This window comes from Dama dama, chromosome 18 (genome assembly GCF_033118175.1).
Source record: "Dama dama isolate Ldn47 chromosome 18, ASM3311817v1, whole genome shotgun sequence".
Lineage (NCBI taxonomy): Eukaryota > Metazoa > Chordata > Mammalia > Artiodactyla > Cervidae > Dama > Dama dama.
This window is the reverse complement of record NC_083698.1, coordinates 71,527,540-71,543,836: the sequence shown is the minus strand read 5'-3', so window position 1 is coordinate 71,543,836 and position 16,297 is coordinate 71,527,540. Positions and strand designations below refer to the sequence as shown.

General features: G+C 48.5%; 1 protein-coding gene across 7 annotated transcripts in view; it reads right to left on the bottom strand.

Annotated features, from left to right (window-relative positions):
• Window positions 1-9,875: 9,875 nt before the first annotated feature.
• The window catches only part of TNS3 (tensin 3), a 220,581-nt gene continuing 214,159 nt past the window's right edge, over window positions 9,876-16,297 (bottom strand). For all 7 annotated transcript variants that reach the window (XM_061165571.1, XM_061165570.1, XM_061165564.1 and 4 more), the window contains 3 exons: window positions 14,227-14,295; window positions 14,100-14,126; window positions 9,876-12,707 (listed from right to left, as the gene is read on the bottom strand). In XM_061165571.1, coding sequence (XP_061021554.1) covers window positions 12,563-12,707; window positions 14,100-14,126; window positions 14,227-14,295 — 241 coding nt within the window. In that variant the 3' untranslated portion in view covers window positions 9,876-12,562. The remainder of the gene's footprint in view (window positions 12,708-14,099; window positions 14,127-14,226; window positions 14,296-16,297) is intronic.

Here is a 16,297-nt window from a genome sequence, read left to right as displayed (position 1 = left end):
CATAAAGGAGGTTTCTTTTGTTTTCATTCCTGGTATCTCTTTATACCTGTGATCAGATAACAAGGATGACTAGGACACAGAGGCGGGGTATGGGGGGAAGCAGAAAGGTTGCCTGGTGGGGCAGGGAGGTGTAGGAGGGAAGGGAGTGAGGTATGCCCTCTCCTTCCTGTGGAAGCTTTGCTGGGCCGGCTCCTATTCATGCTAAGACAGGAAGACCACCAGACCACCGCCTTAGTCACTCACAGATGCAAACCTTCTCAACCCCAGCAGTTTGAGGCCAATCCTGACCATCTAATTTTAAGCCACTGCAGTACCTTTATTTGGAAGTTTTCCCACTCTTATACTAGGGAGTCACCACTATGAAGGATGAAAGTGAAAATGTTAGTCACTCAGTTGTGTCTGACTCTTTGCAACCCCATGGTCTAGAGCTCGCCAGGCTTCTCTGTCCATGGGATTCTCCAGGCAAGAACGCTGGAGTGGATTGCCATTCCCTCTCCAGGGGATCTTCCCCACCTAGGGATCGAACCCGGATCTCCTGCATTGTGGGCAGATTCTTTACCCTCTGAGCCACCAGGGAAATTCCTCACTTTTTGTACAGTGGGTCTCAACTTTAATCTGCAGATACCATCAATTGGTCTATCAAGGATTAAAGACTGTAATAATATTTTTTAAAGATAATTATAGGTATGATTACATGCCACTCCCCTACAGGTGCTGTTCTAACCTGTTCACTCATTTAATTCTCAGGACATCAGTATCACATAAGCACTACAACTGTTTCCATCTGACAAACGAGAAAAGATGGTCTGGTCAAGTAGCCTGTCAAAGTCACAGAGTGAATAGGCAGGAGAGCCAAAATTTGAAGCCAGACAACTAGGCTTCAGCATCCAAACTCCTCATATTAAGACAACTCAATCTATTTTTCATTTCACATGCTCTCCATCTATAGGTTAGCAGCTAACAGACACCGCACTGGTCTTTGCAGTTGTGCCTGCTGTAGTACCTGGAGAAGGAAATGGAAACCCACTCCAGTACCCTTGCCTGGAAAATCCCATGGACAGAGAAGCCTGGTGGGCTACAGTCCGTGGAGTCGCAAAGAGTCGACAGGACTGAGTGACTTCACACACTCACACACTGCTGTAGTAACCTATGACGCCACTAGGGGGCGGTGGTGCCCACGATGTTCTCAGCCACCGCCAGCTTCAGCACATCCTGGGAGACTGCAGGTGTGGCTTCAGCTAGATTCTTCCAGTTCAAATGGAAGGCAAAGTGCAGAAGGAGGGAACCAGTTCACGGGAGATTGCTCACTGGGGAGAGTGTGCAGAGATGTCTTTTCAGGGCCACAGGGAGGACACAGGCTCTGGAATCGCTGACTGGGTTCTTTCTTGCAGCCTCCCATGCTGCCTGGCTGGGGCTCTGACACAGAAAGAAATTAGAGTTTAAAAAAAAAAAAAGACAACCAGGCCTGTGTCCAGACTGTGGTCAATACATTTTTCTGACCCTGAGCTTCATTCTCAGTAAATGGGCCCAGACCCCTGCTGGCAGTTGTCTGCAGCTGTTCATTTGTAACAGCTAAGATCGTTTAACTTGTCTGTGCCCCATTTGGGAGCTGTTGTGTAACCATAAGCCAGTTTCAGTGGCTCCTGGCTGAGGTTGTTGGCAGACTCAACCTGTGACACTGAGGGGATCTGTATGGGGCCCACACCCAGGCCCAGATGGCAGGTAGCACGCTCCCACCGGGCCCACTCAAGTTTGTGCTGTATGGATTCCTTGACTTTTCCGCAGCAGGGAGCTTAAACCCATAAACCAAGCCAAATGGCAAGGGTTTGCACTGCACCTAGCAAACAGTAAGTGCTCAACCAATGTCTGTTTTATTTTCCTAACCAACTCTCCAGGATCTAGGCAACTTGAGATGCTCTTAGAAACCCTAAGGGCCCAGAGAGGACCTACGCCCTTTCCCAGGATTCCCTCTGCTTTCAGTTCAGTTCAGTCATTCAGTCATGTCTGACTCTTTGAGACCCCATGAGTCACAGCACACCAGGCCTCCCTGTCCATCACCAATGCCCGGAGTTTACTCAGGCTCATGTCCATCGAGTCAGTGACACCATCCAGCCATCTCATCCTCTGTTGTCCACTTCTCCTCCTACCCCCAATCCCTCCCAGCATCAGGCTCTTTTCCAATGAGTCAACTCTTCACATGAGGTGGCCAAAGTATTGGAGTTTCAGCTTCAGCATCAGTCCTTCCAGTGAACACCCAGGACTGATCTCCTTTAGGATGGACTGGTTGGATCTCTTCCAACAACACAAGAGAAGACTCTACACATGGACATCACCAGATGGTCAACACCGAAATCAGATTGATTATATTTTTTGCAGCCAAGATGGAGAAGCTCTATACAGTCAGCAAAAACAAGACCAGAAGCTGACTATGGCTCAGATCATGAACTCCTTATTGCCAAATTCAGACTGAAATTGAAGAAAGTAGGGAAAACCACTAGACCATTCAAGTATGACCTAAATCAAATCCCTTATGACTATACAGTGGAAGTGAGAAATAGATTTAAGGGACTAGATCTGATAGTTAGAGTGCCTGATGAACTATGGACGGAGGTTCGTGACATTGTACAGAAGACAGGGATCAAGACCATCCTCTGCTTTAGGGCTCAATTTATGGTCTATTTGGTGAAAGGTCCACAGGTGCTTGAAAAAATGTGTATATTGCTGCTGAGTGGGGTTCAGGATTTGTCAGTTAGATCCTGTGGTTGCTTATGTTGTGCAGGCTTTCCATATCCTTCTTGACTTTCTGTCCATACTATTCTATCATATTATAAACAGTTCCAGTGTAATAGTTCTATCAGATGCAGAGAAGCACATGTTGAGTTCCCACCTGTACTGTGGGTTTGTCTGTTTCCTTTCAGCTCAACCAGTTTTGGCCTCATGTATTGAGCTTCTGATGAGTGTCCATTTAGGATCCTCATGTCTTTCCGGTGGACTAGTCCTTTTACGATTGTATAATGTCCATCCTTGTCTCTAGTAACATTCTTTACCCTAAAGTATATTTTCTCAGGTATTAGTAGAGTGGTTCATGTATTTTTTAAATTAGTGTTGGCAAGATATATATTTTTACATTCTTGTAATTTCAACTTACCTATGTCACTGAATTTGAAATGTCTTGTAAATGGCGTTCTCATTCTGCAATCTGTTTTTCTTCAAACATTTATATCAAAGGACTAAATTTTGATATAGGACTAAATTCTGATATACTATTGTTTTGTTTTGTTTTTGTTTCCTTGTTTCTGTTTTCTTGCCTTCCTATTAGTTTTCATTTAAGATTTCATTTTGATGTGTTTAGAGTTATAAAGTATACATTTTTGCATAGTTTCTATGCTGCTTGTTAAATTACTAATTTAATCACTAAATTAATGTAACCTATTACTACATATCTGTGTATGTGATTTGTCATTATCTGCTGGTATCAGCATTTCACCACTTGGTCTGATGTGTGGAAATATCACCTACATTGAGGTCCCTTTACCTTCCTCACTTTGAAATATCACTGCCTTGAGTATCGGATGGTGGAATAATTTTTGTTTCAATCGTCAGTCATTTTTTATTTATAATACTTGTGAGGAAAAGCAGGGTCTGTCATTCTTTTCATTGTTCTGTTTTCTTTACTGATGCTCCAAGTTTCTTTCATCATTTGTACTTCTGTTCAAAGAACTTCCTTTAGCCAAATTGTTAAGAAGAGCCCTGCTAAATACTAATTCTTTTAGTTCCTTCACCTTAGAAAGTCTATTTTCCCTTTACTCCTGAAGGTAGTTTCACTGAACATAGAATTCACAGCTGGTATTTCTTTTCTTTCGGCCTTGAAAAATGTGTCACTTCCTTCTGTGGTTTAAAATGAGAAATCCACCATTGTCATTCAGTATACATAATCTGATATCACTTCTGTCTGGCTGCTTTCAAGATTTTTTCTTTGTCTTTAGTTGTCATAAAGTTCATGATGAAAAGTCTTGCATGGATTTCTGTTGTTGCTGTTTTGGACTCCTGTTTGGGGTTCATGTAGCTTCTTGAATCTACACGTCCGTGTCTTTTGCTGGATTTGGAGAGTTTGGGTCATTTCTTCAAATTCTCCTTAGCCCCATTCTCCTTCCCGTCACCATCTAAGACTCAGCAATAACAGTTGTCCCTTAGGTCCCCTCACGTATTCAAGTCTCTGCCAATCAGATTGAACTCACCATTGCTCAGTCCTCAAGTTCCCAGATTCACTCCTCCATCATCCTCACTCTGCTTCTGAGCTTCCAGTGGATTTGTAATTTGCTTTATACATTTTTGTAACATAGTCTGTTTGGCTTTTTTCATGACTTCTAGTTCTTTGCTGTGGCTCTGTTTCTGTTTCTCCATTTGTCTGAATAGAATTTTGACTTGCTTGTTGAAACATTGTTGCAGCGGTTGCTTTAAATCCTGGCCAGATACTGTAATCCCAAAACCTGATTCATCTGGATACTGGCCTCAGTCAATTGTGTTTTCTCATTCAGGCTGTAAATTTCTTGGTTCCTGGTACAAAAGGTAATTTTCTATTGTATCCTGGCTATTTTGGCTGTTATGTTAGGAGACCCTGGATCCGGACTAAGTCTCATGTGTCAGCAGGCGTGGACCTGCGCAGGGGCAGCACTCCCATTGACTATTCAGGCTTTTGGTGAATAGTGAGTCCGAAATGCAGTACTTGGATGCAATCTCAAAAATGACAGAATGATCTCTGTCTGTTTCCAAGGGAAACCATTCAACATTATGGTAATTCAAGCCTATGCCCCAACCAGTAATGTGGAAAAAGCTGAAGTTGAACGGTTCTATGAAGACCTACAAGACCTTTTAGAACTAACACTCCCAAAAGAGAAGTTCTTTCCATTATAGGGGACTGGAATGCAAAAGTAGGAAGTCAAGAAACACCTGGAGTAACAGGAAAATTTGGCCTTGGAGTACAGAATGAAGCAGGGCAAAGGCTAATAGAGTTTTGCCAAGAGAACACACTGGTCATAGCAAACACCCTCTTCCAACAACACAAGAGAAGACTCTACACATGGACATCACCAGATGGTCAACACCAAAATCAGATTGATTATATTCTTTGCAGCCAAAGATGGAGAAACTCTATAAAGTCAGCAAAAACAAGACCGGGAGCTGACTGTGGCTCAGATCATGAACTCCTTATTGCCAAATTCAGACTGAAATTGAAGAAAGTAGGGAAAACCACTAGACCATTCAGGTATGACCTAAATCAAATCCCTTATGACTATACAGTGGAAGTGAGAAATAGATTTAAGGGACTAGATCTGATAGTTAGAGTGCCTGATGAACTATGGACGGAGGTTCATGACATTGTACAGGAGACAGGGATGAAGACCATCCCCATGGAAAAGAAATGCAAAAAGGCAAAATGGTTGTCGGAGGAGGCCTTACAAATAGCTGTGAAAAGAAGAGAAGTGAAAAGCAAAGGAGAAAGGGAAAGATATTCCCATTTGAATGCAGAGTTGCAAAGAATAGCAAGGAGAGATAAGAAAGTCTTCCTCAGCGATCAATGCAAAGAAATAGAGGAAAGCAATAGAATGGGAAAGACTAGAGATCTCTTCAATAAAATTAGAGATGCCAAGGGAACATTTCATGCAAAGATGGGTTTGATAAAGGACAGAAATGGTATGGACCTAACAGAAGCAGAAGATATTAAGAAGAGGTGACAAGAATACACAGAAGAATTGTACAAAAAAGATCTTCACGACCCAGATAATCACAATGGTGTGATCACTCACCTAGAGCCAGACATCCTGGAATGTGAAGTCAAGTGGACCTTAGAAAGCATCTCTATGAACAAAGCTAGTGGAGGTGATGGAATTCCAATTGAGCTATTTCAACTCCTGAAAGATGATGCTGTGGAAGTGCTGCACTCAATATGCCAGCAAATTTGGAAAACTCAGCAGTGGCCACAGGACTGGAAAATGTCAGTTTTCATTCCAATCCCAACAAATGCTCAAACTACCATACAATTGCACTCATCTCACATGCTAGTAAAGTAATGTTCAAAATTCTCCAAGCCAGGCTCTAGCAATATGTGAACCGTGAACTTCCAGAAGTTCAAGTTGGTTTTAGAAAAGGCAGAGGAACCAGAGATCAAATTGCTAACATCCGCTGGATCATCAAAAAAGCAAGAGAGTTCCAGAAAAACATTTATTTCTGCTTTATTGACTGTGCCAAAGCCTTTGACTGTGTAGATCACAATAAACTGTGGAAAATTCTTAAAGAGATGGGCATACCAGACCACGTGACCTGCCTCTTGAGGAACCCATATGCAGGTCAGGAAGCAACAGTTAGAACTGGACATGGAACAACAGACTGGTTCCAAATAGGAAAAGGAGTATGTCAAGGCTGTATATTTTCACTCTGCTTATTTAACTTATATGCAGAGTACATCATGAGAAACGCTGGGCTGGAAGAAGCACAAGCTGGAATCAAGATTGCCGGGAGAAATATAAATAATCTCAGATATGCAGATGACACCACCCTTATGGCAGAAAGTGAAGAGGAACTAAAAAGCCTCTTGATGAAAGTGAAAGAGGAGAGTGAAAAAGTTGGCTTAAAGTTCAACATTCAGAAAACTAAGATCATGGCATCTGGTCCCATCACTTCATGGGAAATAGATGGGGGAACAGTGGAAACAGTGTCAGACTTTATTTTTGGGGGCTCCAAAATCACTGCAGATGGTGATTGCAGCCATGAAATTAAAAGACACTTACTCCTTGGAAGGAAAGTTATGACCAACCTAGATAGCACATTAAAAAGCAGAGCCGTTACTTTGCCAACAAAGGTCCGTCTAGTCAAGGCTATGGTTTTTCCAGTGGTCATGTATGAATGTGAGAGTTGGACTGTGACGAAAGCTGAGCACCAAAACATTGATGCTTTTGAACTGTGGTGTTGGAGAAGACTCTTGAGAGTCCCTTGGACTGCAGGAGATCCAACCAGTCCATCCTAAAGAAGATCAGTGCTGGGTGTTCATTGGAAGGACTGATGCTGAAGCTGAAACTGCAGTGCTTTGGCCACCTCATGCGAAGAGTTGACTCATTGGAAAAGACCCTGATGCTGGGAAGGATTGGGGGCAGGAGGAGAAGTGGATGACAGAGGATGAGATGGCTGGATGGCATCACCGACTCGATGGACATGAGTCTGAGTAAACTCCGGGAGTTTGTGATGGACAGGGAGGCCTGGTGTGCTGCGATTCATGGGGTCGCAAAGAGTCGGATACGACTGAGCGACTGAAATGAACTGAACTGAACTGCACTTAGGCTCTCACTGGCCCCTGTAGGGTTGTCTGAGGGGTGGAGGGTTGGCAGGCCCGAGGCTCAGAGAGCCTTCCCTGGCCTGGCATTTACTGTGGGCGATCCCTTGTCTGTGGGAGACACAGAGTGCTTCCAGGAGGGGGCAGGACCCCTGCCTGTGCCCCCACCACCCCGGTGTCTGTCTCTGGGACGGGGAAGGAAGTCTCAGGTCCCCAGGGACAAAAGGCTTTGGCAACCAGGTCAGTTGTAGCACAATCCCTTTTGCTAGGACCCTCACAGATGACAGGCTTTTGGGGAGCCCACCAAACCCCTACTGTTGCTCCAGTCCAGGCTTGGGCTGTGATTGGGCTATGGTCTGATTCCTCAGGAACTTCAACGTCATTTGTTCTTGGACCATTTTTCTTGTTGCAAATTCAACAACGCTGCAGCTCAAATGTGTCCAGACACAGCCCATCCCCAGGTCGTGCAATGTCCCTTCCCTGTACCCCAGGTCCACCTGGAAGCTCCAATGCAGTCTTGAGCCGGGCTCCAGTGCCCCTGCTTTGTGAAACGTGACCTCTGGGCCACGGTGGGGGGCGCAGTTCATCCCACCACCTTGGAGACCACACACAAACCTCTAGGAGACAAAAAAACCCAGGACCACGAAGGGTCAGAACTGATGGCCCCCAAGAGGCTGGTGAGGGGCCGTAACTAAGGGGTCCAGGACATGAGTGGGCAGGGTGAGAGGGGGACAGCCACTGATAGGTCCAGGACCCAAGTGGGCGGGGCAAGGGGGTCTGGCACTGATAGGCCCAGGACCCAAGTGGGCAGGGCAAGGGGGGATCTGTCACTGATAGGTCCAGGACCTAAGTGGGCGGGGCAAGGGAGGTCTGTCACTGATAGGCCCAGGACCCAAGTGGGCAGGGCAAGGGGGGATCTGTCACTGATAGGTCCAGGACCCAAGTGGGCGGGGCAAGGGGGTCTGTCACTGATAGGCCCAGGACCCAAGTGGGCAGGGCAAAGGGGGATCTGTCACTGATAGGTCCAGGACCCAAGTGGGCGGGGCAAGGGAGGTCTGTCACTGATAGGTCCAGGACCCCAGTGGGTGGGGCAAAGGGGCAGTCACTGATACGTGGCTGAGTGATGAACAGGCAGTGGTGAAGCTCCCCTAAGGCAAGGGCTGTCAAGTGAGGCCTGGGGGCATTGGGTCTCTGACAGTTCTCTCTGTAGTCTAGGGCTGTGGTGACAAATCCAGACCGTGTCCTTGAAAGTGCACCTGTAAGATGGGTAGAACCAGAGCCCCTCCGCTTTTACTCCCTGCTGTGACACTGGTCAAGGGTCCAGGGCCTAGTGAGAACCTTCTGTTGGATAAGATTCAAGCCACCTCGACCTGCTCTCCCTTCCATTCTCAGCACCAACCCTGGGGCCACGGCAGGTCCCGCTTCACAGCACAGCCCCCTGGACATGTCAGCAGAGCAGAAAGCAGAAGACTGCACAGGTATACCCAGCTGTGAGAGAACTTTTGAGGTTTGGGGAGAGGGCCAGCTCCTTATCAGTCCATAACCAAAATGGGCCCAGGTTCTGTTTCTTTCCTGAGCTGGAGCAGAAGAAGCCCTGAGGGTTAAGCCACGTGGATGGCCGCCTCAGTCCTGAGCCTGGACAGGCCTTGGCCCCAGTGTGCATCACAGCCAGGACCCAAATCTCACACGCACTAGTCATACCCAGCTTCATCTTCCTTTCTCATTGCAGGCTCTGGCATAGCCAGTGGAACTGAGGCCACCATCCAAGTGGCTTAATCCCCATGGCTTCTTCTGCTCCAGCTGAGGAAAGAAACCTAACCTAGAGGGCAGAAAGCCAGCACAGTGGGGCTCCACCTAGCTGGGGGATGAGCCCAAGCCCACGAGAGCCTACAGGGCTGTGCTGGGGCTGTCACCAGCATCTACTGAAAAAAAACAAGTGAACGCACTGGACTTTGGGGGCGTCTCTGGTGGGTCATTAGTAAAGAATCCGCCTGCAACGTGGGAGACCTGGGTTTGATCCCGGGGTTGGGAAGATCCCTTGGAGAAGGGAACAGCTACCCACTCCAGTATTCTGGTCTGGAGAATTCCATGGACAGAGGAGCCTGGCAGGCCACAGTCAATGGGGTCACAAAGAGTCAGACACAACTGGACTTTTTATATTCAGATTCAGCATCCTCTCTGGTTAAACACCTGGGAAGTCCCATTAAAGGCTGATCTACACTAGGAGCTTCCTCCTACAGCTACTGGATTAGGGGCTTTATATCAACATCAAGAACGTAGCAGCACCTATGATCAATACCACATGTCATTATTAAATTCTTAAAATCTCTGAATACAATTTTCAAGTCTCTGGGCAGAAATCAAACTATATTCCTGAAGGAAAAATATACAATATGTTTGTAAGTGAATTCACTCTTTCATACACAATCCCCTTCAAACTCCCAGATACACACACACACAGGCATATTCAGACATGCACGCACACCCATCCACACTTGCACACACCCTGTCGGGTACTTCCATCTAACACCACAAATGCTTGCCGCAGTGAAGCTTATCAAGTTTATACTTTTATTATACTCTGAATAGAGGTGATATTTAAAGAGCAGAGAAAATGACTATACAAAGGATTTATAGAACATTCATTTACATACTGGATATATTCTTTACAATATAAGAAAAGTAAAAATATCCACTACTAGGTAAGGCAGAGAAGGAGACAATGAGGTCTCTGATGCCGAGAAGACACACGGAGACCCTTAAATGCAATGTGACTTAATACGTTTACAGGTTAACACTGGAGGAATACAGCATAGGTTAATGAGCAGGTTAACAGGCTCTGGCTATGAGGCTATGATGCTAGTGGGGTGCAGTCCTTGTGCACAATCCAGGACAGTACCCCTGTGCCCATGGGCACCCCAGATGCCTGGGGATGTTCCTTCCCTGTCTCCCCAGAGCCAGTGTTGGTGGTGGGGCTGCCCAAGGTCTGAGCACAAAGTTCATGGAGTCGTCTTGTTCCATTTTATGCATATGTAACACACTGTTGTACCAGCTCCTCAGAAACCAGGAAACTCGATTCCTTTCATTCCTTACTCCAGAGGGAGCCAGTTGCTGGGAGGAAACTTCCTTGACCACTGAGAGTAAAAGGCTCAGCTGCCAGTCAGTTTAAAAACCAAATGTCACGGCTTGCGTGATCTGGACGAGGACAGCCAGGGGTGGGAGAAGGTCCCTCTGTGATTGGGGAAGTTGATGCTACTAAGTCCAGAACCCCTCATGAGCCCTTTCTTCCTCTGTCAGAAGGATAAGGGACCTGGCTTGCAGCCTCTGGGTCAAACTTGTGGGCCAGCATCTCAGGAGGAGGCCCCTTTGGGGGCCAGTACAAACCTCTGCTCCTCTTCACCGAGTTCTGCTGTAAATGAAAAACTGAAATGCTAGACGCCCCCACCCCAGCAACCAAGGTGTCAGGCCTCTGGGAGATGCCGGCACATTTTCCTTGGCCATGCCGCCACGCGTCAGAGAAGAGGGTCCACAAGGACCAAGGCAAACATTTGGCACAAAAACGAGGCACTTGTGTTGGTGCATCACTAGGAGCTAAACAGTGGACTTACCCACCTGCTTTCACACACACACACACTCACACACACAAACGGTGCCCACTGGATTCGGTGGATCCCACCTCTGCTGTCGCTGACTGTCTCTGCCCCACTTTAGAAACAAAGAATCCACAAAGCACATTTCCAAACACTAGCGTGATGACTGCTGCGGTGATTCCTGGTGTTTGAAGAGCTGGTGCTTGATTTGGGAAGCGGAGGAGATGGACAGTTCTCCAGGGATGAAGAGCTGTGGCGTGAACGTCTGGGGCGATGGGGAAGGAGACAGGGGCTTTATGACGATGTTGTGCAGCTCTGTCTCTTGCTCTGGGGAGCCTGCAGGACCACTGGCTTCTCCCAAACCTCTGACCACTGACAGATTCAGGTGGACAGACCTCCGCTTAGCAACATGCACATCGGCATAAACAGCATGTCTGATTTGGTGCCTAAGACGATGCAGAAGAGCTGGGAAACAGTGTTAGAACACCTCCCCTTGCTCAGGTGCCAGAATACATGGATCCCAATGGGAGACAACAGGTAGGGTGGAGACAGATGAGCACTCCTGCAGGTGAACGGTTCTAGGGCGGTGATCTTTCCCAGGCCCCCACGGCCAAGGACAGCGATGCAGAGCAGGCCTGAGTCTCAAACTAATCGTGTCCCACCCCTCAAGACCTTCCTCCCCAGAAAGGCTGTATCTGCAGCCAGGAAACCACATGTGGATGGTCAAGCATTCGAAAGGCTGCTTGTGGAAACCAAATATGGATGGTCAAGCATTCGGAAGGCTGCTTGAGGCAAAGCCAGTTTTGGCAGCCGCCCTCGGGCAATGATGGCTGAGAGCAAGCCCAAAAGAGTCCACACTGCATACCTGGTACATCTGACCTGGGTTAGACGCTCGTCTTAGAACCCTGACCTTGGCAGACGGCAGCATGTAGACACCAGTACAGCATAACAATGGCAAACTGTTATCATAAATAACATGGCAAAAGTAAAATATAAATTATATGGAAATGAGGCTTTCCTCCTATCTTCTCACTTTCCCCTCTCACGGCCCAGTGCACCATTCAGACCTGGTATGTGAGCGGAGGTGGGGAGCTGTCCCCACGCTTGGGCTCTGGCTTCACCGTGACCAATGTGACCTTTCTTGTCCTCGCCGCCCATCACATCTTCCCCTCGCCCACGATGCCATAGTGCTCCAGGAGGGCCTGACCTGCACGAACCTTCAACCAACATGCATCCCCTTCTCAGGTTAATCAATATCTCCATTGTGGGAGGACAGAGGCCCTGGCATGTCCACTGGCCAGGAGTGCTCTGACATGGCAGTGATGAGGCACTCAGGGTCACGGGGAGCGGGCTGGGCTCCCCTCCTTCCCATAAACACCAGAGTGCGAGGAACAGGGGTCCCCACATCTCCTTGAATTGTTCTTTCCCAAGCGGGGACTGGAAGGGTGCACCTGATGTCCAACTTCCTCTGCCCAGAAAGCACTGGGCTACAGATATGCATCCATGAGCTGTGCCCCTCAACTGAGGCCACAGGCGGCAAGGTTGTTTGTTCTCGTGTTTGAACAGTCGGAGGAGCCCCTTTCCCTCCTGGTGCTGGACTACCAAGGTCACGTCGGCCCCTCTGGAGTCTCTGGGCTGTGAGGGCTCAGATCTTCTTAGGGGAGCCGATCATGACCTTTGACACAAAGTTGACGATGGCGCTGGCCGGCTGCTCGGGGTCATGCTCTGCAAACAGGTGGCACACGTTGTCCGTGGCGCTGCCCTGCTTCCGGGCCACAAATCCAAAGACTCTGCAACAGGAAAGGTGGGTCAGCATGCCAGCCGAGGCCCATCCCTCCCACAGGGTGCATGCCTCCGCTTCTTCCCTCACCATCATCGCCTCTAACTACCACCCCTCCAAAATCTCGGGGCCATATCCCCTGCCAGACACCTGCCCGCACACCCCCTCCATGGCAGCAGGGAGGATGCTGTGCCCAGACTCTCAGGGGAGGAACCTGAGGGGCAGGGCTGGGGAGGGCCGGCCATGAGACTGGGACCTGAGCTGAAGACGTGGGTCTAGCCTGGCTGGAACCCTCCAGACCCGTCAGCTCCTGGGCACCAGTCCCGAGTCTCTGGGGAGGACCTTTTCTCCACCACAGGAGCTGCCTGTTCTCTCCTCACACCATCAGAGCAGACGGGCGCAGACAGGCACACACACTTGCGGATGCCAGCACCCCAGTCTCAGTTTCTGGGGTTGGGGGGGCTCTGCCTAGATGCCCACACTCCCAGCCACTGGGGCTGGAGGATGGGCCTTCTAAAAACACACCAGGGCCTCCCTGCCCGGGCCACATATGTGCAGGAGAGGAAACTGTCTAAAAGAACAGCACAATCTATTTTTTCTGAATAAGCTTTTGTGAGGCCCAAACAACACAATAACTACCATTATCCAAACCCAAATCCCTGGATTATCCCTTATCTAAGGTCCTTCTTCTCTTTCTCAGAGAAATGAAGGATGTTTTTATCTGACCTGAGTGGGTTCCACCCCACAGGAGGGACAGGCCGATGGCTCTCAAGCGACCCTCCAGGGCAGCGCAGCCCACGTGTGGGGAGTGCAGTTGGTCCTAAGAGCCAGAGTTGGGGTGGCCCGGGGGGTACTGCCCCTTCTGGGGGCCTGGGGAAGCCTCCTAGCACTTTATCAGATGCCAAGACAAAGCTACAAACACAAAATCGGAATCCCAGGCAAAGGCTCCTGTGGTGAGACATTTGCGGTCATCAAATTTAGGTGACATGGAGATGCCCACCTGTGGGGATGTAGACAGCTCTGGAGGATCTGAGGTTACATGGGCAGCAGGGCCGGGGGACAGCCACGCTCCCTCTCGTCTGGGAAGCACTGACGCCTACTGCACCCACGCGGCCCTCCCTCCTAACACACCAACCCCCTCCTCAACTGCTGGAAACGCCGTGCAATCTGCTTCATGCTATTTATACCCTATTTTATGGGTCAAATGGAAGTGTTGCTCATTCAGAGAAGAGCAAACAGAAAAGTTAACCCTCAGCAGGCCCTTTCTGCATAAAAAGAACACTTGCATTTTCATTTAAAGCCAAATTCAAACCCATAAGCATTATTTGTCATCTTCCTCTTTGGAGATCTGGAGTGGAGTGAGTGTCAACTGAGAGAGGATAAAAGCGGGCTGGCAACGTACCTCGAGCAAGGGCCGTCTGTGACCCACCTTGCAAATCAGAGAAAGAGAAGAGTCACGTTAATTTCTTTATTAACTTAAAAAACCAAGGAAGCACGTGCATCACTTAGTAGGGATACGGGCATCTTACTTTCTGTCCTGTGGATCCAGCGCACAGAAGATCACGCTGCTCACGGGGTAGTGTCTCCGGAAGAAGAGCCTGCAGGGACACAGGGGAGCATGAGCCCATCACTGGGGTCTTGCAGTGACAGTGCTGCCCTAGGAGGGCCCCCCATGAGCAGGTTTGGGGGGACAGAAGCCTATTTTATGCTTTTACTGGTCATCTGGAGAGAAGAGTAGAGCGTACATTTGTTAGAAATCAGCAGACATATGAAGCTTGGTGCTTGGGAAGGAGCAAGTCTTGGGGTGAAAGCAAGCACCGTGAGGAGCAAAATGGAGAAACTGCATCAAACTGAGTGAGGCCTGGCCTTCCTGCCTTCATCCCAGGAAACCACCAACTGTCTAGAGCCTTAGATGACTGCCTGTGAAAAAGGCTTCAGTATAGCCGGCCATTCTCCTGCGAGAGGAGCCCAGTCACCCCCATGAGGGATCTAACAGCCTGTTGTAAACTGTGCACATTAAATCCACTGGGAGGTGCTGCTAACACCAGGCCAGTACAGCTGCTGGGGGAACCATCAGAGGACCCCTCTGTACTGGTCCCAGCCCCGGTCACTCGTCCTTTGCTTCACGGCCAGCCCTCCCTGCTCCTCTGAGCTGGCCAGCCCCGTGTGCCCCACTCCGGCTGGACAAGTGCCCCCTCCTCCTGAGGAAGGTGGTGTCCCCAGAGGCCAGCATGAGGGAAAGGCGCGGGCAGAGCCACGCACCTTTCCATGGGGGATGCTGAGGACACAGCCCCCTTTATCCAGCATCAGCTGTACAGGCATGCTCTGTCTCTGGCAAAAAGAAAGATCCTGAGTGCTGTGGGTGCAGCCCATCCCCAGGGTTTTGTAAGCACCCGGGGAAACTAGAGGTTCACAAAGAGCACACCGGTAGCAGAAGAAAATAGAGGCTGCAAAGGAAGGAGCCGTGCTGTCCCGCCCGACCCTGTGTCCACGCTTTGGCTGAGCCAGGCTGGCAGCTTGTGTCTATTTCATTCAAGTCACAAACATTCCAAGACACTTACCTCGGTGCAGCTTGAAAAGTGAGGGAACCGAGTGTAAGGCATGCGGGTCCTGCTATGCGGACCACTCGGATCAAAAGGGGAGCGAGGACCCCAATTTGAGTGGCAGAACTCACACCCCACCCCATACTCCCCATCTATTTCATCCTGAGAGCAGTGGTTCAGAGCCCCTCCCAAGCCCAGGACTAGCTCTGAAGCAGGGGTCATGCTGGGAAGAGCTCCTCGGGCACTGGGGTGGGCGCTGCCTTTCCAGCCAGCGTGGGGACTGGTGGCGGCCTACCCCTCAAAGCTCCTGCCACCACTCTGCTTTTAGGGCAGTCGATCGGGCTCCCTCATTAACCACAGCAGGCTGTTTCCATAGCAAATAAAAAACTGCCTCAGAAATGCCTTTGATCCTGAGGTCAAAGGCTCTGCTCGTGGAAGGAGCATGTCTGCCATTGTTCTGTCCAGGCACCTAACCTTGCTCTGTGCTCCGGCTGGGGCTCCATAAGTGCCCCCCTGTCTATGAATCTCTGCGCATCTGGAACCCATTCAGTGACAGCTTGGAAGAAAGTCCCTAGAAACTGAAACAGCATCTGCCTAGATGCTGCCTAGATTTCAAATGTTGCTAACTAAGATACAGTACTGTACAGTATCTATATAATAGTTAATAATTATTAACATAAATTATTCTTTTATATTATATCTATTACATAATATATATTAACATTAACTAATGAAATAATATCTATCAAGGTCACACTCTTACCTGAAACAGGATAACCAACTGTTAGAAGTAATGACACTAAAGCAAAGATGAGGAGAGTCTATCATAGTCACTGAGTGTTTTTGCAGAAATGACTTATAAGATCTTTGCATTTGCAGATTACATACACACTATGTGTGTATCAAAGAGACACTCAAAGATCTCTGTGTCTTTTAAAAAATTTTACTGATTCCTTAAAAAATCAACATGTGGGCCAAATGTTAATAGTTTATATGTGTCTCTGAGGACATAATGAACATCAGGATAAAGCACAGACTGACCGGGTCATTGATTTGT